The 22929-nt window shown below is 40.6% G+C and overlaps 2 protein-coding genes across 5 annotated transcripts in view; one reads left to right on the top strand and one right to left on the bottom strand.

Moving 5' to 3' along the window:
* Window positions 1-5069, top strand: part of tbc1d30 (TBC1 domain family, member 30) — a 23398-nt gene extending 18329 nt beyond the window's left edge. For all 3 annotated transcript variants that reach the window (XM_086146582.1, XM_086146583.1, XM_086146584.1), the window contains 2 exons: window positions 1406-1609; window positions 3303-5069. In XM_086146582.1, the coding sequence (XP_086002708.1) occupies window positions 1406-1609; window positions 3303-4408 (1310 nt within the window). In that variant the 3' untranslated portion in view covers window positions 4409-5069. The remainder of the gene's footprint in view (window positions 1-1405; window positions 1610-3302) is intronic.
* Window positions 1808-22929, bottom strand: prkcq (protein kinase C, theta). Of its 2 annotated transcripts, XR_015106143.1 has the most exons (20): window positions 22426-22929; window positions 16980-17179; window positions 15835-15895; window positions 14217-14403; window positions 14090-14121; window positions 13924-14009; window positions 13032-13161; window positions 12354-12463; window positions 11571-11694; window positions 11329-11486; window positions 10526-10699; window positions 10351-10442; window positions 9719-9781; window positions 9452-9590; window positions 8495-8683; window positions 7405-7533; window positions 6797-7033; window positions 3466-3607; window positions 3041-3243; window positions 1808-2003 (listed from the first exon to the last, which is right to left on the bottom strand). XR_015106143.1 is itself a non-coding variant. In XM_086146585.1 (17 exons), the coding sequence occupies exons 1-17, from the start codon at window positions 22541-22543 to the stop codon at window positions 6875-6877; spliced, it is 2151 nt and encodes a 716-aa protein (XP_086002711.1). In that variant the 5' UTR covers window positions 22544-22929; the 3' UTR covers window positions 6452-6874. The 2 variants fall into 2 exon arrangements, 1 of the variants encoding a protein (XP_086002711.1); XM_086146585.1 differs by lacking the exons at window positions 1808-2003; window positions 3041-3243; window positions 3466-3607 and having other exon boundaries at window positions 6452-7033.

Genomic DNA, 22929 nt, shown 5'->3' with positions numbered 1-22929 from the left:
GTTCCAGTAGCCAAACCGTGTCTGATCGGCTTCTGGCGACAAAATCCTCCGCGGACTCCTGCAGGCAAGTGGCGACCAGGCTTAAACCTTAAACAGTTTGACCGAAGGAATTACCAACCCCTAACTAACTCACAGTAACCACCACGTCCGTCTGTGTATAAGTCACAGGACGGGGGATCGAGTTTTTCGCTCAAACATCCCGCCGTGACGGGCGCTTTCTGTCGTTAATCTGAAATCTGTCGTTAGGAATTGATCGAAGGCGACGCTCATCGAAGGGCCAAAGCGGCTCACCCGGTCGCCGTGACAACCACCTCAGCTCCCCCGAGGGGAAGAGGATGAACACGTCGCGTTTGTCTGTCAGGAGCTCCCGTCGGCATCAGCGGCCCTCAGCGGCGAACGAGCCGCAGATCTCATTACGTGCCGGCGCGCTGAATTTGGAAATGCAGGAAAGGAGATTAAAAAGAGGAGAAACCCAAAATGCCTTAAAGGAACAAAATCCAAATGACAAAACCGGATTTCCCGTTCAGAAAATTTTCACAGCGGAGTTTCAGCACACCAAGGCGGGAAGAATCTTTAAGATAAAAACCGGACAGAGATTTCCCCGAATCTCTGGCCGCTCCTTTTAAAATCGTCCGGAGGTTTTTGAATCTTCCGATCGTCTGATTTTTCAGATGTAAGAAGACGACCGCGGTTCTCGGGGGAGGGGGACCAGATGAGAAGGGGGGAAAAAAAAGAAGCTTAAAAAGATCCAAAAGAGGGGGAAGAAAAAAAAAAAAAGGTTCGCTGGATTTCATCAGATTTGCGTTCCGGACGGAACGCTGTCACGGGTTTTAGCCCTGGAGTCTAAATCCCTGGCATTGGCTCCCTCTGCTCTGCAGCTCTAAGAAGAAAACTCAGTTATTAAATACCCAACAGACAACAAAAATATATATAAAAGTATAAAAAAAAAAAAACTGCAGGAAAATGAAGACTTAAGGAAGAAACTCAAAAATCCCACGACACCTAAAAGCACCATAATAGCCAAAAAGCATTTCTTTCACTACTTATTTCCCACTTTCCCGCAAATCCAGCGACGACCTGAGCGAAACATCTTGGGCAAAACATTTTTTCAATTCATCTCGTCTCATTCTTAATGCTGTTCGGGAGAGGAAAATGGAAAAATCAAATCACTAAAATTAAATACTTTTGAGTCGGAAATCTTTTTACTTTCACAGTAGCAGTAGATAATGAAATACTCTAGTTCTCGTGGAATTAGACTTTTTCCCTTACATATTTACATGAATATAAACAGGGAAAAAGGAAGTGCAGTTTATAGACATTTAATAAATGGCATGTAATATAATGTTCATAGACGTTTAATGATTTTTTTTGGGGGGGGGGGGATCCTGTGCTCTGCCTCCACCAGACCAGCGGGCCGAGCAGGGGAACATCGCCGAGCTGAGCCCCGGGGCCGTGGGGTCCGGCGGGGCGGCGCGAGCGGAGCATCAGGCCGCCGTCAACAGCATGATGATGGAGAGGATGAGCACGGACATCTGCGCGCTGAAGAAGCAGTACGTGCGCATCAAACGGCGGCAGCAGCAGCAGGCCATGCAGCTCTACATACGCACAGGTCAGCCACGTCGGAGGAATCAGTTACCGTTAAAAACCCGCGTTTAGGGGAAATATCGAACGCGTGTCAGGTAAGCTGTGGACACGTGGATGTAAGGCGGGGGTAAAAACAGCAGGCCGGGCAGTTTGAACCGTCTAGGCAAAAACAGATGGAAGGGGAGGAAGACCGTGACCGTATCTGACTTGTAGGACCTGCATCCGAAGTGGCCACGAGTCCCGAGACCCTCCAGGACAGAACCCACTTCGCTGACGATACCGGTCTGTCACCGCCGGCCCGCCTGGATCCGGGGCCCTCTAGTCCCGGCCCGAGTCCTGGGGTTTTGGTTCCTGGATGTTCTGTCGTTCACTGGTGTTCCGTCTTGATCTTTCCCGTTCATTTCACGCTCAACTGGCGTCTGTTGGTTTCAGCCAAAAGGGGGCGCCAGAGATCAGTGGATCTTACAGGGCTGTGCAGTTATTGGATGATATAGACATATTGATTATGAGAGGAAATAATATAGATAAATATCAAATCTGGCAAGACATTACCTGGAAAACCCTGAAATATTGTGCAAAAAATGAAAAAAAAAATTCAAGAAAAATTGATTTTAAAGGGGGTTTCCCTTAATATATTACCTTTTGAAAATTCGAATAAATCAGACAGAAAATGACAGAGAATTGAATTTCTTGTTATGCCTCTTGGAGATTCTGGCAGTTTTTTCTGTTTTATAAATTGCGAAATATCAATCCTCTGACTGTCAATATAAATGTACAATCTAACCTGGATAATATCAATTTTATCATTGTTTTTATTTTTTTCATATATATTTAGGATTGTGAGATGTTAACATTTTAAAAGCAACAAAATATAACTTATTTGTTTCTGCTTACTAATTGATGGCTAATTTAATTTAAAATATATACATATATATATATATCAGTATTTTGCCTGGCCCTGTACTTTCCCTTGCTAAATGAGTGCGACTGGTGATGGTGTTTCTAAATTCATAACTTCCTGCTGGAGACGCCTGCTGACACACAACACAAGACTTCTTTTTACGTGATGCGGCTGATTTGTCACCAATACGTAAAGAGACAACAGCGGCTGTGACTTTTCAGAATTTTTGGTGTCTGTTGCGTAACCGCAAGATCTGGTTCGTGACATCTGGACGCTCTGATGTTCAGATGTTTGGCTCAGTAATCGCCGTGTTTACATTGAAAGGGGTTGGAGTGGGTGGGGGGGGGTGTGTTACTGACCAGCACTGTATCTATTATGTAATGTCTCAGAAGAAGAGACAGGCAGAGGGAAAATGAGAGGGCGCCCTCTGGTGGCCGGTGCAAATTTATAACCTTTCGTGACGATAACTGCATCGGGGTCCACCTCGAAGGTTTTTTTTTTTTTTTTTTGCAATTTCAAGAAACAGTTCATTCACTCGCCGTCTGCGCCGCTTACCCTGCACTCGGGGTCGCAGCCAATCACAGCCGGCTTCGGCGCAAAAAGCGGGGTTTTACCGAAGTAGCGTCGCCTGTCAATCACAGGTTTGAATTTGCATTCGCAGGAGGCGGGAAATCGCACTGAAGCGCTTCCTCCTCACTGGTTGACCGTCCGATCCCAACTTTTTTCCCCACTCCGCCGTTTCCATGGCGTCGCCGCATCTATCAAGGAGAGAAAGAGTCGAAATGGATTCTAACCGTCGTTCGTGTTCTTCCTCCAGACAAATGCCCGGCCACCCGCGTCCTCGCCTCCCAGCTCAATCCCTCCGGGAACGTAATCAACCACCTCCTCCTGGGCCGCAAGCCAGCGGGAAGCCCCTGGGGGTCCAGGGCAGCGCCGAGCTGCACCCTCCCCGGGGGGAGATCTGCTTCCGCCTCCCATACCTACGGCTCCCCGGCCAGGAAGCGCCACAGCTCCAACAGCAGCAGCTCTCTGGGCAGCGCAGGGTCCCCGTGGCGGGCGCACGTCCGGGTTCACCGCAGGAACGTGGCGCGGGCGCGGGCGGAGCTGGGGTTCGGGGATTCGCTGGAGAAAGAAGAAGAGGAGGAGGATGACGGGTCAGTCGGGGAGGGGAGCTTGAAGACGGAGGGGGAGGATGAAGAGCGAGAGGGCGGGAAAGAGGGGTCCCCCGACCCCTCCGGAGCCGGGTCGGCGTGCGACGAAGGTCCGCAGGGTGAAGATCTGGGCGAGGTGGAGGTCCGGCTCGGGTCCTTGGATCTAGAGGAGGAACCGGACCCGACCTCCCAGGAGTCCAAACCTCCTCCCGAAGTCCCCCTCCTCCCTCCGCCGCCGTCTTCCATCAGACACAAAGAGCACGCTTCTGCCTCAGAAGGAAGCTCCGCCTCCATCCCCCCGCTTCCCCCCGCTTCATCCCCCTCCACCCTCAGTCCCTCAGCCTCACCCGCTCTGACTTCCGTCGAGCCTTCCTGCTCCTCCTCCCCGACGCCGCCCTCCACCCCGACCCAGATGACCGCGCCGCACCTCCCGACATCCACATCAGCCAATCACCTGGAGGCGGAGGCCGCCGCCGCCTCCTCCTCCGCCTTCTACAAAACCCCCTCCCCCTCCACCCCCTCGCTCTCCTCCGTCTGCTCCTCGTCCAGGTCCTGCATTTCCTCCTCCCCCTCCACGCCGGCTTTTGCCTCCGCCTCCAAACCGCCGCCGGCCTTCTCGCCGTTCCCCTGCGTGAAGCAGCCTCGGAAGTCGGCGGCGGCCCGAAACCTCGGCCTGTACGGCCCCACGTCCAGAACACCCACCGTGCACTTCCCCCAGCTCAGCCGCAACCTCAACCGCAGCAGCGCCGCCGGCACCACCGGAAGGCGATAAAGAACCACCCAACACACACACACACACACACACACACACACACCCAGTTACACCACGTTGCCTGGTGCATGCTGAGCTAACTGACTGACTGAAAGTACTTCTCCTCATCCTCCTGTGACTCCAACACACACTTATGTTCTGGCGATTGGAAACCATAGTAATCTCAAATGATAAATAAAATGTGAAGCTGAACTTTTCTCATTCAGATGCCGTCTAAACCCCCCCCCCGCCCCAGAAAAGGGTGTGAGCGGCGCCACCTGGACACACGAGGGACTACTTTATCTCCCCTTCCCTATGAATCTACACAATAGCCATCACCTCGTCTCTGTGCCACAACTCTGAAACGAGAGACACCTGAGATTCTCTGCTAATATATGAATAATGAAGCACTTACAGTGTTTGTGTGTGTGTGTGTGTGCGCGTGTGAGAGTGTGTATGTGTGACAGAGATCTGTGTCTGTTCCCTGACTGTTGAACTTGAGGAATGTAATAGTGATCAAAAAAAAAAAAGTGCAGATATTTTTGTTTTTCCACTGTTAGGCTGCGCCCGCGAACGCAACGTGGGACCAAATTGCAGGCTAAATAGTGGAACGTGTCTGGAATTTCCTGAGCGGTTTGATGGACTCTGAACATACCGTGTTTCATTAAAAGGCTGAATGGACTGAAGTGCGGTGTTTGTGTGACGTAAGACTGACCAGCTTCGTTCAAAGGCGCTAAGGATCACATTGAAAAACAACCAAACAAATATATATAATTCTCTGTGGGCTGAGATTATTAGTTATAAATTTGCTATAATATAAATATATGACCTAGTAGCATTAAAAAAAAAAAACCTGGATAAATAATTGGACACCTGCAAAAAAATTGAATCAGTTTAAAAAAAACGATTTGATCAAGAAATTCTGAAGTATCCAGTTTTACTAATACCTTTGTAATATCTTTCATCATACTTTAATTTTCAATTTTTTTTTTCAACTTGAGGATCTTTTGGCAGCTTTAAGCCCAACCCCTGTGTGAATGATATTTTGTTTGATGACCTCTTTGCATCTGCATATAAAATCAGACAGATGTGTTAATAGCCTTGTCATTTCCTTGAAAATTACTCATTAAGTGTCGCCAACATTGGAAAGTCTTCTAAAGTTTGACCTTGAGACGGAAAAATCTGACACGTTTGTTTCCAAGGACCGCCTGGTTCAGTCTAAGAACCCCCTCTCGCCACACACAAACATCAACTCTTTAAAAAAAAAAAGTGAAAAAAAAGCCGCATTTTATTCCACATAATTCTAAATTAACAAGATCAGCAAAAGCCGGCAGGAACTTCTGGTCTGATCCACTTCGGCATGTCAAACTCCTGAGGTAAAAGTAAGAAGACATGTAAACAAAAACAAAAGAACCCCGTCGAGAAACCGCTCCAGTCCAACAGGGCGTCACCTCGACGGGTCCATATCAGTTATTTTAAGTTAAAAAGCATTTCAACATTGACGGAGGTAAACATTTCACATGGAATATAAATTAAAAAAGGGGAAAATATCTGGATTTGAGTTTGATTATTTTTATACTTTGTACCTGGAGGCATCTTGTTTGTTTTTTTGTTTTTTTTTAAATAGGCCTCAAATTGATTAAAAACATATTTCCTGGCATGAACAGCCTTAACATATTAAGGGGAAAATTCAGACAGAATTAAAATATTTTTTCCCCAGTTTTTTTTTTTTTTTTTTTATGGTTGGAGAAAAACAAAACTTCACAGTATTTATGCCTGTAAATAATGGCAAATGAATATCTTATTTAGCTTTTCAGGCTTTTAAGATCACAGATTTCAGTTTTCAGTCACCTCCTGTCTGGTTACTAAACTTCCAAATTAAAGCTAACAAATATTTTTAAATTAAAAGTTATGATTTTAATTAAATTGGGAGAAATCCTCAGCCTGTAGACTAACGGGGTGGGTTTTCAGGTAATAGACGAGAGGGAAAAGAGCCTGGACGTCTCTGTCTCTTTTTTTCACTTAAACATTTTTACACCGAAAAACATAGTCATTTTCAAATTGTGAATTATTTCAGATTACTCTACTTCATTGTCCAAATGTACATTTACAAAATAAAATGTTAAAACCAATGCTTTTATTTATTATTTTTTTTGTGTTACGCCCTCATGGTTTTTTCAGTATATATCTTTTTAGTTTGACTTTGCGTTTTAAAAATATCCACTCAGTCCAAAGTAGCTGCTCTCGGTAACTCAGATCCACTTCGTTGTTTTAAATACACATTTTCTCAATTATAAAGGTTTATCGAACAGAATAAAAACACAAAGTACTGCATGGTCAAAGTTTTCCGGGACGTTCTAACACAGCTATTTTTATCCACAAACTTCTCATACTGGTGAGTTTATTCACATCGTTCCTGGCTCTGGGGATCCACGCGCTTTTTGTCCGCCGTGTCTACAGGCTTCCTCGCCGCCGTTGGTCATGTGATCAGCGCCCGGTGACACATGCCATGCCCGGGTTGACAAAGGAGAAGTTCCTGAACATGGTCTGGTCCACGCTGTTGATGAGCATCCGGTCTGCGCAGGACAAGCGGGGCTTCTCATTGATGAACTCCTTGTCAAAGTTGCTGCAGTCACCAGGCGACGACTGTGAGGCCGGAGGGGGAGAAAATGTTAGACAATTTACATCCCATAATAGATCTTCACATTTCACATTCGCGTTATTTTGCATTGGATTATTATACCGGCTCCTGGATTATCCCAGATTGATTTTTTTTTTTAAATGCATACAACGTCATGGATAAATCTGCAAGGATTATTTTAAAATCAGCCTGATCAAATATGCAATGATTTAAAGGGGGGGGGTATTATCATTTTTTTTAGACGTGGCTGAAAACTAGCAGAAAATTGCTAAACTTGGAAAATTCATATTATTTAAAATTTTTAAAAATGTTAACTTTTACAAGGCTGTTTCGAAATTTTTATTTTATTTTGTCACAGTAGCTTCACTGTACGTACCAAAGTTGGCCTGAAGGGCGGCGTCACTTTCCGTTGTTCCAGGGCGCCCCAGTCGATGCTGCTGAAGAAACTGTGCTGCCGGATGTTTCCCTTCACGCCCAGACGCTCCTCGGGCTCCCGTACGAACAGCTGCAATCGCAAACACAGCTAGATTACATAAAACGCAACCAGATTACGGGAAACATTGCCAGATTACTGGAAACACAGCAAGACTACAGAGAGGACAACAAGATAACAGGCAACACATTAATATAACAGATAACACCACTATCTGTAATATTTCTTTTGTAATTTTAAGATGTTTTCGGTAATCTTACATTGCCAGATTGCTGAGGAGACAACCAGATTACAGAAAAACACAGCTGGATTATGGGAAATACAACCAGATTACAGATTATAGCAAAATATTATATTCAACAAAACCAGATCAGAACGCTACCCTCACAACCAGATTACGCTCAGGATAATCAGACTACATTTAGAAGAAACAGATTACATTCAGCACTATCAGATTACGCAGCACCGTCAGATTAGAGAAAACACAATTATATTAATTATAGTAGCACCACCTTCATCCCAACCACTTTACACTCACGTCAGATTAAATTTAGCGCAACTTTTCTACAGAAGACCCGATCGGACTACAATTGATACAGTTGAAATAACCACAATACGCCTAGATTACACCTCGTACAACCAGATTCAAATTAAAATACCCAGATCACCCTTGGCAAAGCTGAACTACGGCCAGATTAAACTCAACACAGCCAAATTACAAGTCCCAATTGCACTAAACTAGATCCCACTCGATCCCAAACCAATTCAGCCGGATTAAATTTAACACACCGAGGTCCCACTAAAGATTGACAGACTGCATTCAACACAACCAGATTAAACTCAACACAACCAGATTACACTCATCATAACCAGAAGTAGCACAACACAATAATAATACAAACAACACAACCAGATTATATTTAGCGTAAACTGATAGCGCTCCAGCACTAACCAGATTATACTCGGCATAACCAAATTACACCCATCATTACAACACACACACACACACACACACACACACACGTCATCAGACCTGGACCAGGATGTCTTTGGCGTCGCCGCTCAGCCAGCGTGGGTAGAGCGGGTTGTCGGTTCGGATGGACTGGAAAAGCTCCTCCTCATCTCGGCCGTGGAACGGAGACTGGCCAATCAGCATCTCGTAAAGCAGCACGCCGAACGACCACCAGTCCACCGAGCTGTTGTACTTCTGACCCAGCAGGATCTGATGCCCATGCACACACATGAATACACACACACACACACACACACACAGCTTTAAAGAGCTGCAGGTTGAGGTTTTTGTTGTAGCAATTTTAAGTAAAGTTGAAAAATATCACTACTTTATTTATTAACAAAACAACAATAATACAATAATTTTTTACCAATAATAAAATAATTTTTCACAAAGTTAAATGAATAGTTTTTTTTTAATAAAATGATGTAAATACACACACACACACACACACAGACAGCTTTGAAGAGCTGCAGGTTGAGGTTTTTGATTTAGCAATTTTAAGTAAAATTGAAAAATATCACTACTTTATTGTTTAACAAAACAACAATAATACAATAATTTTTTAACAATAATGAAATAATTTTTCAAAAAGTTAAATGAATAGGTTTTTTACTAAAATGATGTAAATACACATACAGCTTTCAAGAGCTGCAGGTTGAGGTTTTTGTTGTAGCAATTTTAAGAAAAATTGAAAAATATCACTACTTTATTTATTAACAAACAACAACAATACAATAATTTTTTTAACAATAATAAAAAAAAAATCAAAAAGTTGAATGAATAGGTTTTTTAATAAAATGATGTAAACATATATCTTCAAAAGTGAAAATAATGAGTACATATAAAAACAGAAATAGCAATACACTTCTTTAAGGGATGTTGTTTTTTATAATTGGGACAAATAATGAAAAGGGTGAGCACACACACACACACACACACACACACACACACACACACAGGCTGACCGCCTGTCACCTCGGGGGCGATGTAGTCAGGGGTTCCACAGAATGTGGAGGTTCTCGACTCCATCTGCATGTTCTCCTTGCACATCCCAAAGTCCGCAATCTTAATGTGGCCCTCGGAGTCCAGCAGCACGTTGTCCAGCTTCAGATCCCTGCGGGGGGTCAAGAGCGGGGGACCACAGGGAGGGGCAGCGACACAAAAGAAGAAGAGAGATGAGGGAGCAGTGATGGAGCTGGGGCGGGAGGGTTGGGATGGGGTTGCAGGCGTCAGAGACGTTACCTGTAGATGATTCCTCTGGAGTGAAGGAACTGCAGACCGCAGATGATCTCAGCTGCGTAGAAGCTGCAGGAAGAGGGAGGACACACACACACACACACACACACACAAAGTTTCAGTAGCTACTTTCAATTTTATCTAAATATTCGCAAAGGTGTCTGACTGTATGAATGTGTGTGTGTGTGCATGTAATTTTAAATTTCTACTATTTGGTGAAAACGTATTTGTTAATGATTTCTATGTAATTTCTTGCTCATTTTTAAGTGTTTTCATGTGTTTAACATTAGTAATACCTTAGTAGTATTTATTTTTTTTTGTTTTAATATTTAACCCTTGTGCGATCTTAACATTGTGTTTACTCCCCTTGTCCTATGGGTCAAAAATGACCCATAAGACAATCTTTTGTATCCCAGTGTACAGCCCACATGGTAACATAAACAAAGAGGAAGTATCACTTTTTCTAATTAGGGGATCTCTTTAGGAAAAGTCATAAAATTTCAAGTTGGAAAAAAATAGGTTAAGGTGTTTTTTCTACAGCTAAACATGGTAGTGGGTCACTTTTGACCCGCAAGACAACACAAGGGTTAAATAAATAAATCAAATCCCTGTCCTTTGAGCTGAGACGGCACACCCACATTGATCTGTGCAGGTCAAACTTGTGGCAGCTCTGGATGTGGAACATGAGGTCGCCTCCGTTCAGGTACTCCATCACGAAAAACAGGTTCTCCTGGACAAGCAGGAACGGGAGGGAGGTCAAGCCTGTCTGCTCAAACGGCAAACGGTACAAGTGTGTACTTGGGCTGCGCTCACCTTGGTCTGGAAGGAGCAGTAAAGCTGCGTGAGGAAGGGGTTCTCCCAGGCCAGGGACAGGACCCGCCTCTCCACCATGGTGCACTCCACGTCGTCGTCCATCAGCACCACGTCCTTCTTTAGGGCCTTCACGGCGAAGAACTGCCCGCTGCCTCTCAGCTCTGTCAGGAACACCTGCAGGTACAGTTACAATGGCGCCGCTGTTTAGCATCCTGAGGATTCTTTAGCTCCTGGACGTATGTACCCACAAGCGGAGTCGCTAGCAGCCAAAAGCTGGAAGTTCAAGCATCATCACAGAGCACTGACTGGAATTTAAGATAAGATAAGAACGACTTTATCTATCCCGAAGGAAATTGTTGTGCCAGAGTTTCAAGTAAAACATAACAATAATAGATAATAGTAGGAAGGAGGGAGAATAAGAAATACAATAAAATATAAAGTGTCAAAGTTAAGGCTATCGAGCGTTTTAAGGTCTTAAAAAGTACAAAGATTTGAATATTCCCTTCGGCTGAAGGAAGAGGAATTAAAAAGTCTGACAGCCTCAGGTAGGAAAGACCTCCTGTGGCATTCAGTGGAGCTCCTTGGTGGTATCAATCTACGACTGACAGAGAAGGAAAATACGTAAAATAACTTTTAGAACTGCTGTCATTTTATAAAATTCACCACTTCTGTTTTCTTCCACTTTTGTTTGTTGCCACTATTTAAAAAAAAAAAAAAAAAGTGACTGAATATTCAAATACCATCATGCACATCTTGCTATGGAAAACAGCACGTTGAAGATTTTAAATCTTATTTGCAAGCACCTTCCCGAAGCTTCCCTTCCCGAGCATCTTATGCAGGATGAAGTCCTCGAAGGTGAACTTGGGTTGGCGGTCCTTCTTTGGAATGGCGTACAGAGGCTCCTCCTCCGTCGGCGGCCTGCCGGTATCCGTCGGACCATCCCACAGCACCCCCTGCGGCTCTGATGGAGAAGGTAGGAGGACGGGCTGCAGAACAGGAAGTGAAAAAACATGGCGGGGGGCGGAAGGGGGGCATCAGAGGGTACCTTTGCTGGTCGGCGCTGGCTGTAAACTGGTCACGGATTCCAGCGGCGAGCGGACCACACCGGGCTGCCCGATGCCCACCGGACCCTCGCGCCCCATGGTCTCGCTGTCTCTGCTGCTTCGGGCCTAAAGGTCAAGGGTCAGGCTCAGATTTGGAGTTCACATAGAGTATAGGGATCACACACCAACATTAACGACGTGAGCGGAAGATTAAAAAACAATAAATCAATTCAATTGATGTTAAAGACGAAAAAAAAAAAATGTTAATTTAGCTAATACTATTCGAAATATGAAAATACAGTAAATATAGAGAATTTTTCAACAACAACACTTCTTGGGACTACACATCACATCATGCACTTGATATTTAATTTTATAGTATATATAAATGAATGGAAATTTCTATCAAGCAATAAATTGATAATATTTCTAATATGATATCTGATATCACAATAATAATATTTTTGTTGTTAAACAATTAGTAATAAAGGTAAAGAAGTAATAAAGTGTGTAACGCAAAATCGAAAATAGTTATATAGTATATTCATGTTTATAAAAAGGGAACAAACTAATGACTGGTATTATTCATATATTTATTTTCAATGACTAAAAAACAATAATTAGATTTTTCTACAAAACAGTAGAAAAAAAAGGGTTGCAATTAATATTTATGATTAATTCAATTTTTTCCAGTCGTGAATCCATTCATTATGGCGATACAAGAGGGATCAATGGAATTTTTGACGGCGAGATGTGTGTATCTGTGTGTGAGGGAGTCATGTGACCTGCTGCTGGCTGCCAATCAGGGCCAGAGCTTCAGCCATCAGCTTCTGGTTGATGCCGCACAGGTTTGCCACTTTCTTCTGGCATTTATGGTGAACATTCATATTGCATTCTGGAAAGGAGACGGAAAATCACTCACAACAACAACAATAAATTCAATAATAATTATTAAAATAATTGTAATTATATTATATTTTTTTATTTTATTTAATTTCAATTTAAGAATTATAAGTCAGGTTTTCTATACAAAAGCCCTTGAATCATGAGCTGTTTACACACTGAGGATGATTTTAATTTCTGGAACAATGACGCAATAAAGAACTGAGGAAAATATTTCAGTTGATATTCAGAAATAGGAATTTTGATTATTCATTATTTTTTTATTGATAATATTTTACTCATTAAATTAATTGATTTCAGAGGGAAAATGTGACCTTTCCTTTGTCAGACAAATAAAATAAATGAATCATCACCATGATCAGGATCTCAATTATATGAAAGAAAACAGTTTCTGTGTTGTGGGGGTTTTTTTTTTGAGTTTTTGTGTCCCAAAAACTAAAAACAAAAAGGTTTTAAAATGAATTTTCTAATCATTTTCACATAAATTACAAGAAACGGGATGCAGCCATGTTTTTTTTTTTAATATTTTCAGCTCCACTGATATATAAACGCCTGCTCACCCTCACACTTGAGGCCCTGCTTGGCGAGCCCCCACAGCAGGGTCCCGCAGTGCTCGCAGAAGGTGGGCCTCTTGTAGTTGTAGACCATGAAGCGGTGAGGGATGTCGATCTTGAAGCGCTCCTTGTGGATCTGAAAACAGGCAACATTGTAAGGACAGGGGGTTAAAGTGATGAAAAAGAGCTGAGGGTGAGTTTTTATTTTCAATTTCCACTGGAAACAGTTAATTTGCTGGTTGATTCCAGTGGTTTTGACAATTTTCCCTTTACTTGAAGAGAAGTCCTAGTGCAGGAGATGTGAAAAATAACCTTTACAGGTACCATCATGTATGAAATCAAATGTTATATAAAAAAAAAAAAAAATAATTGAGAAAAAGTCATTTGAGTTCCTTTTCATGTGTAAAACATTTCAAGTTGCATTTTTTTGGCACATTTTCAGGTAATATATTAAGGTCAATTTTTGATTTTTTTTTTTTTTACTCCAATGCTGATTGGAGTATTTTTTTTTCCTTTTCTTACATTTGCTTCAATTATTTCTTGTGCTATATATTTACTTTTGTGCTATTTATGGGTATATTTTTTTTCCCTATTTAAGAGATTTTTTTCACAGTGGTTAGATTTAATTCCTACAAATTTTACACAAACATCTTCAATATAATCATTTATGAGTCCATTTTTATTCCTGATATTTGTTAGAAATATTTTATTTACTAATTTCAAGATCACTAATTAAATAATTGAATCATTTTAAGAAATCTTTAAGGCTCCTTTTTCATTTAATCATAGGGAATTTTTCCATCTATTTCTTTCTTTTTTAAATGTGTGTTTCTTCCAGGAAAAACAATGACGTTGGATGGAAGAAAAAAAAAAAAAAAAGAGGAAAACAAAGGCTCACCATGGTTTCTTTGCTGTTGATGGCAGAGCCGGTACACTTGGCGATAACTTTGTCGATACACTTCTTGTGGATCGCCGCGTTGCACTCTGAAAAAGACGTTGGGTTCCAAGTGAGACAGCGGGGTCAAAGGTTGCCGGCGGTGAAGCTGTGAAACCACGTGACTCACGTTGGCACTGGTAGCCCTGCTTGTTCAGACCCCTGGGGGTGTGGAGGAGAAGCATGTTAAGTGTCAGAATTTTTAAACAGTTAAAAAACAAGTTAAACAAGTTAAAAAAGGGGTCGGTGTTTCGCACCAGACGAACTCCTTGCAGACGGAGCAGAAGGTCGGCTGAGGGAAGAACGTGGCGCTGAACTCGTGACATTTGACCGTGTGGATCTTGGCCTGCTTTATGGCACCGCGCCGCTGATGAAGAGCGAACAATCCCTCTCGCTCCCGTTCACGCCCCGACTCGCCATCGCCATCGGTCTGTCCGGCCGCATCTGAAACACACCGCCCACTGTCACATAAGCAACAATGCATTGACCTGCTGGGACTCTGTGGCACCCCCTAGTGGTTATAATTTGAAGTGCAAGCAAATGTTAAAATCTCTTCAGAATAAATGAATAAATGTTTTGCTTGGTTTTAAAGAAAGGATACACAATGCTGATACATTAATTTAAATCTGAGTCTAGACTAATAAAGATAGTCCCTTAAAATAAAAAGAAAGAAAAAAAAGATAGTAAATGAATTATGATGGAAAAGATAAGCGGAAAATGGTGGAATAATGACGTGAGAGGGGTTTTAAATATGATGAAAATAAGCAGGGGATTAGATATAATTAAGAAGAATATAAAAAGGAAGTGATCAGACTTACACACACACACACACCAAAAGATGTAGAAACTGTTGCAAGTATAGACAAAGGAGCCTGAAACTCAAAGCGCTGCATGTGACTGACCTTTAGAGCAAATCCTATATATGTTTAAAGACTTTACAATTAATGCACTTGTTTATCTGACGCAGAGGAACCGCGCAATACGTGTGTTTGTGTGTTAACAAGGCCACTATTGTTGCTGTTGCCACTGTGCCACCTGTTGTTCCAGGCAGAGATTTTTCAATTTAACGACGCTATTAATAAAACAGGTTGTTTTCGGCCTCGATGGTTTCTTAATGTCAAAGCAGCACCGGGCCGGGGGAGGAGGGGCGCTCACACAGAACCCCCTCCTCACTCCGCTGTGCACAACCAGCAAGGGGTCAATGTCACAACATCTATTCATAGTCTGAGAAATGCAATTAAACCCTGGGGATTAAGGCTCATTAAAATAAATGACGGTGACAGGAACACTGAAGGCCCCCAGACCATAATCTGAGATTAAGAAAATTCAATATTCAGCATCTCATGGAAGTTTTAACTTGCTCTTCAGTCATATTTTATTTTTTTTACTTTATCTTTTCATCTTTTTACCTTTCTCTCAAGTTTGTAAAAATTAAATACATATATATATATAGGCTAATACTATTACTCTACTCGTACTATGAATAATAATAATCAAAGGGTCATTTCACAAGAAATGCTATTTCCTTTATCTCTATTTTTATTTTGGACTTATTTTGTGTTTGTTGTTGTAATTCCACTTTCAACCACTAGAGTAAGAATTAGGGTTAATTTATATAATAGGTTTTATCAGTTGTGATGGATAAAACACATTTATATTAATTTCCTTATTTGACTTTAGTCCAAATAAATGATATTTCCGAAGTTCTATGGTTTGACCTGATGGAGCAGCGGGGCGGCTTAACCACGGCTACAGCTTTTAATAACACAATTGTTTTCATTTAAACTGTGTTTTTACAGTAAATGTTTTTTTTTGGTGGGCGATTTCCTCTAATTTCAAACACTGGGAGGAAGCAGCAGCGTCAAAATCACCTACCACTTTTCTCAAGATAATATCTCGCCTCCATCAGCAGGCGGCCCTGCGGCTTCAGCTCCAGCTAAGAAAACAAAACACAGACAGAAAAAGACAATAAATAAATATCTTAAAAAAAAAAAATTATGGCAGAATTTCTCAAGAATCTGACGACAGAAAAAAAAATAGATGGGGAAATGGAGGAAAAACAAGGGTGTGTTTTCAGTGGGTGAAACCTTCAATGAGACCAGGGAGATTGTTTTTTTCTTCTTCATCTGAGGAAAATATCAAAAAAGAGATCACTCAGATTTCACAATGGTGTTGCTGTAATTCTCAGTTTGGTCACAAGGGGAGTGATCTTACTGGGACAATATTTGTTTTGTTTAAGTTTTAATTGATGTATTTCTTTTTCCAATTTTTTGGCAACTTCTCAAGACTTCTTCTTTCAGCATCAGCTTTTAAATTTCAGCCATGAGATCAAGTGATACAGTTAAAAGGCATAATGTATCAGTGAAATGTCTGTGAAATAATAAACATTTGACATTTTGTCAAAAATACTTGGAAAATAACTATTGTAATATAAATCCAACCACAAGAGGGTGGCGCATCCATTCTACAGCCTGGAAGAAAGGGCTTAAAACCTGGAAAAATTGTGATAAACATTTTATAAATGAACAACAGATGGTGTGAAAGCCACTTAGAACTTCATTTTGGTGTTTTAACATTAAAACGCTAACGATATTATATTGTAACTTAACACTGTTATTAATGTTAATCAAGGAAAAACATGTATTTTTATCACATTGGGATCAACACTGAAAACTTTTTTAGACTTTTTTTTTTCTTTTTTTTTTCATTTCTGATTTTGTCTCTGCTGTGCTAATCAGAGATAAGCGGTTACGTCTCCATTGGCAACGATCAGTTTGTAGACGTGAATCTCACATCGATGTACAAACCGCAAGCAGCGAGCTCGTGGTCGCAGGTGCAGCTGTCGGGGCCCAGAAATGAGGACGGTTTATTTTCTTTCTTATTTTTTTCTCAGACATAAAAAATCTGGTTTATTAGCGCTTTTGAATGTTAACAGTGAATCAACCAAACAGTGCAGCCAAAACAGCTGGAATAAAGGGGGAGGCACTCACATACTCACACACACACACACATGCACTGACCCATATCTCTAGCTTGCAGTTCTCCTTCCTGCAGCGGGTTGCCAGCGAGTCAAGGGCCACTGTGGCCTCCGACTTGAGCTCCACCGTGCGGTCCTTCACCATCACGTGCATGATCCGGCCGCGGTGCACGTGGGCGTCGAAGGTGGTGCTCCACGGCGGGTACATGGTGGGCTTCTTCTGCTTGTACACCTGACCCTTGTCTGGGCAGGAAATGAAAGCAAAAGTTTTAATTTAAACATTTTCATGATCATTCATTTTGATAAAAAAAACTTTTTTTTTCACCTTTTTTATTTTAATTTTTATAATGCATTGACGTTTTAATCATCTTTATATGCAGATAAATGGAAGAAAGCGGAGGATGTTTCTGGAACCAGAAAACAGCACTAAACTTCCCAGAATTTTATTTAAACCCAAATTTCAATGTTTGAATATGATGTTATATGCATTTTTGTGTAACTAATGTCTTAGTAAATTACATTTTGGAATCAAAAAAGCAAGTGGTGATATTAGTTTCAGCCAATATTGATCCTCTGCAAATCGACCGGTTTGCAGCCGGTACTGTGTTTAAAACCGAGAATGACGCAGAAAACTGGGAGTGTCACATTTTTCATTAGACGACAGTAAAGCCAGCAAACGTCTGTTAATCGCCATTGGACGCTATCGTTCTTTACCCCGAACTTAATATTAATTTGCCAAAGAGGCAAACTAGAAACCAGAAAAAAAGGCCAGTAACAAGGCGCCACACACCGATCAGGAAGTAAGTGTCTGACTTCCCAGAGGTCGTGGCTTAATCTACTTTAGTGCAAAAGCCAACTTTATTTCTTTAAGGAATATGAACGCTATTTATGTATCTTGTCAGCTATAACTATGCAAATGTTAGCACTACTATTATTACAGATCCTCTCCATCCCGACTCTCGTATCCCGAGTCTCTATCTCTTTCTCTCTCCGCTTCAATGCAGATTTTCCACGCCGCTGTCGCCAATTGCTTGCTGATGGGGTGAATAATTTAATTAAAAAAATTGGGCCAGACGTGCACTACACGAAAAGTGTACCGGGTTGAGATTGGCCGCTGTGCAAAGAAAATCGAACTTGACTTGACTTCAAAATGACAAATGTTGAATACACTTGTATCAGATTTTTTTCTTAAGCTCTACAGTCAGACTTTGATGGGGGTGTTGATGGCATCTGGGCGTGACTCTGAGGTTTAATCTGAGGGTAAAACACGTCCGGACGTCTCTTAAAGGTCATTAGTCGAACCTTTTTTCGGATAAAACAGATAAATCTTCACGTCCCAACAATGATGCGTCGACAATGTTTTTTTTTTCTGAGAGGGAGAAAAAAAATCCAACTCCCTCCTGACCTTCATAATTGACAGCTGCTCTTTTTATTTTTATTTTATGTATGGTTTTTTTTTTTTTTTTTTTTTACCCCAGGTTTATCCGGTTGCATAACAGACGGCACAAAAGCCGAGCTGAGCTTTTAACTGAAAGTGGTCATCCAGCTGCCATCTGCAGCGATTAGCACACCCGGAGAGGATATGCGTGTGCACGTGTGAGTGTCCATGCGTGTGTGTGTGTGTGTGTGTGTGTGTGTGTGTGTGTGTGTGAACATTAGACAGCAGCGCAGTGTCAACAATTTTCACTGCTTGCTGTGTTTTTCTGCGTAGCGAGAAGTAAGGTTGTCACATCCTGTGTTTCTATGAAAAGGGAACAATTGGCTATTTTGTTTCTTTACTGCAATGTTTTTTTAATTCACAGAAATTCGCAAAACTGACCCGGTAAGATGAAAGAATGGTAGGGAAAAAATGCTAACATGTAGAAAGAATATTTGATTGTAAATAGACACTTGATAAGTCCCTATTTTACAAATAAAAATATGAAATAAAACCAATATGTAGGAGAAAAGGAATTATTAAATCTGTGGCTTATTTTTTTTCAAATTTATTTTTTACTTTATCGGCATAACTATCATTATTATTATTGTTTATTGTTAAAATTATTTTTTTTAAACGTGACTTCTTTTGTCCCTGGATTAATTCTTTTATTCTCCTGATGAATCAACTTATTCATCTGAACTCCTCTGTCATAACATTGTCTGTCAATTATCGAAAAGTCAAATATCCTTTTACCTCCATGTAACTTTAATTGAATTCATTAATAATTTCAATACCTCCCTTTAGGAGTTTCAGCTTTGCACTTATAATCTGAAAGTCCCCCCCCCCCCCCCTTAATTTCCTGTTGGCCTGCAGATTCACGCTTCTTCTGAAAAAGTGGAAGTGGAGGAGGAAAGATGATGAACTGTCAAACTCATTGTTTCACTGAGGAGGAGGAGATATCTAACACCACCAGCCTCTCAGTCAAAAAAAAGGGGAAACAGCATATAATGTTATTTTAGGAGACAGGAGCTCATTTCTGGCTTTTTTTAATCAAAAAAATCTTCTGTCCACGGACATTTTCAGCCCATAAATAAATGTCATGTACTTTTTTTCCCCCCTTTTTTCGAATAGAAGCAACAGTTTGACACAATCCTTTATAGGAAGCTCCTGTACCATTCTAGATTAATATTCTCGTTTTTTTTTTTCTTTTTAAATTAAAATTAAATAAATAAAGAAATAAATATTGAATTAATTGAATTAAATGGCAGGGCTATTAGTTTCAAAATGAGAACTTGTTTGAGTTAAAAAAAATAAATTAAAAAAATGAAATTAGAAACTGAAAACATGAGTGAAGGGAAAATTCAAATAAAGGTTGGCCCAAGAGGTTTCGCGCTTGTGCGTCACAACAAGAAATTTCGATGGTTTCCTCCGAAAGTCCAGAAACATGCAGGATGTTCGTGGGAAATCTCCCATTCACCCAGACATATGAAAAATTGAATAGTTTTCTCTACATGGCGTTGATGATTACTTAATAAATTCATGAACATTCTAGGTATGTCTAGACTTGCACTTCCTCTTTATTTAAGTATTTCTTTCTTATATGAATAGATTTTAGTTTTTGAAGTTTTTTAAAAAAAAAAGCTAATTTAAGCACATTTAGACTGAATTTAGATTGTATTTACAGACTTTATTAAATAACAACCCTTGTTTCAGTTTTTGTCTTAAAAATAATTAACAGCTATATTTTCTGTCCAACCTTAGAAATAATTGTTCCTTTAAGTTTTTGCCGTTCGAGGTCAGAATTTGCTTAATTAATTCACAAATAAGTTTGTGTTACTGAGCTGCTTGTAACGACTTTTCATTTTAATACGGTATCTTCTCTCTTGAGCTGTTTTTTTTAAACCTTTAAAATATTGTAAAAGTATTTTAATACCTTAATCACACCAGAGAAGGGAAGGTCGGACGACCGTGATATATTTGTGAGAAATTAATTTGGAATATTTAATCTGCAAATATTTGACCCTCTGCAAATATTTAATCTGCAATAGTGTCCCTTTCTCACCACACACATGCATGCATGCACGCACACAATCACACACACACACACAATCACACACACACACACACACACACACACACACACACACACACACGGCACCCTGTCTTTGTTTCTCTTCCCTTCTTGAATCAGCCTTGTGGATTTTTACAAAAGAGGAAACACACCCCTCGGAACCCTCCTCCTCACAGTGATGGTCTGTTTTTAGCTGCGGGTTAAAATTAGCGTGAAGCAGCGAAACATGGAAGTGACAGCATCGTCAGGCCGGAACACGCCCGACCTGGATCCTACAGTCCAGCAGATCATGTGAAAATATATTAGCTATAAATACTAATTCACGTAAATATAGATTATCAACATTATCTGGTTCTGGACAAACGGTGTCTTCTGATTGGTCAAGAGGTGACCATTTTAACTGCGCATGACCTCAGATGTATTACTGGAAAAAAGTCTGAGTGATATTTTTAATTCATTTAAGAAAAAAAAAAGTAACAGGATTCATGTTGTTCTGAATGTTTTAATAATTTAAAAAAATAATAAAGTTTTGTCACTATACTTACTATCTGTTGCGTGTTCTGGTGGATTCAATTTAGTGTGAGCTAAAATAAAAATATCAATAGTCAATAAGATATTGATTATACTGAAAAAGTTCAAATAGAATAATTAAGTTAGAAAATGAAACTTGAATTGTCTATTTTGTTTTATTGATTAAATTAATTTTTTTGCTGCTATTATTTTGGCTTTCTTTAAAGTAAACTCGTCCGGAATGAACTGGAATGAAGTTAAACTGAAACTAATCCAGACTGTACAAAAAAAATGGACTGAGACTGGAGTAACTTGAAATAAAATAAACTGCTTTTCTAAAGTTTAACTGGACTTTAACTAATGTTATGACTCTCAATTAGACAGAACTAAACTAGTCGATTGTAATAACACTGAACTAACCTAATCTAAACAGGATTACACTAAACTACCCTAAACCAAATGGCCAAAGTAAAATAAATTAAGCTAACAAGTTCGAGGGCAATGACTGACTGACTGGTTAGCCATGTCACATAAGACACAAATTCATTTACCTCTAAATGAGTCAAAAAAATAAGAAATAAAATGAATAAATGAATTATTAAAATGAAGACTTTTGATAGTTGAAACACGCTTTAAAATTTTGCCCATTTTGTCTCGGTAAAATATTTTCACAGGAATTCACAGGAATGTCAATCATGATATAGGCTAATGTAGCTTGCTAACACGGCAATGATCCTGGATAACAGGCTATCTGGTAGCGTTAGCATCACAATCCAATTGGGACTGCATGGCTGGACGTTAGCTTGCGGCTTGCAAAATTGAGTGTTAGCCTGCTAGCGTGATGAAGCTACAGAATTCATTCAGTTGCTCCGTCTTAATAAAACTACTTTGAATACTTATTCACTTTTAAAGATTACTTAAAAGCAAACTGAACTTAAAGCATTGGCTGGGATATAGAACATATTTTATAACTATATCAAACATACATAGGAACCGTTTTACTGCACAGACTTTTCAGAACCCGTGACTTAAGAAATGCTAATTAAATTATTTTAAAAAAGAATTGAATCCGTGGTCTAGAAATAAATAGAAAAATGTATAGTTTCCTGCATCCCAAATTGTAAATTATTGTTATTACTATTATACATTCTTTGTTTCATGCAGCCATAAAAATTGTTGTTATGGTCCTGTGCTCTTTAATACTAATATCCCTGTTTTAACGCTTCTTTTAAGCCTCATATTATGTTAAGGGTCAATTTGACCAATCGGGTCAATGGGTGAAATGGGTCAAATTGACCCTTAACATAATATGAGGGTTAAGATAATTAATCCACCAAATTCAACTCATGGAAAAGAGTTGGTAAAGTACTGAAACTAGTGCTAGCTGTGTCTGGGCATAAACTAATTTTTGGACCATCAGACCATTTTGGATTATTTTACCCTCTTAAACAAGTCAGGGATGAGTAAACGTGAATCAAACAAACCCACCTGTGTCAATGGGCTCCTTCATGTGGACGGCGCAGTACGGGTTCAGCACCTCTTCGTGGTAGGCCAGACCCGGGTCTATCTCAAAGTTCGAGAAGCCGATGCGCAGGAAAGGCGACATGGCTCCGGGGTGTCCGCCCTCCTGATCGGGGAGACGCTGCCTCGCTGGATGGGGTCTTCTTCACCACCTGGCCTCCAGGAGAGGAGGACGGACGGGGTCACGGGACGCAGCCCAACGGCGAGAAATGTTTACGGCCCTGGTAGTCCAAGCAGCTTGTCAACTCTTCTTCACGCGGGGGGGGGGGGGGGGAAATAACACCCCTGATTGAAAATCCAACCTTCAAGATGTGGAAACAAGCTGCAGTCCCTGGTGAGTAAAAGTAAAACAATCCAGTGTAAAAAAAAAAAAGAAAACCAGAAAAAAATCAAGAAATATCCACATCAATAAACTCCTGCTACTTCCTTCATTCTTGTCGCATTTCTGATGGGGGAGTGTTTGACTTTGTG

The sequence above is a fragment of the Fistularia commersonii genome, chromosome 5 (assembly GCF_037954325.1).
Source record: "Fistularia commersonii isolate RoL2024-O1a breed Wild chromosome 5, RoL_Fcom_v1.0, whole genome shotgun sequence".
Taxonomy (NCBI): domain Eukaryota; kingdom Metazoa; phylum Chordata; class Actinopteri; order Syngnathiformes; family Fistulariidae; genus Fistularia; species Fistularia commersonii.
This window is presented reverse-complemented; position numbering and strand designations above follow the sequence as displayed.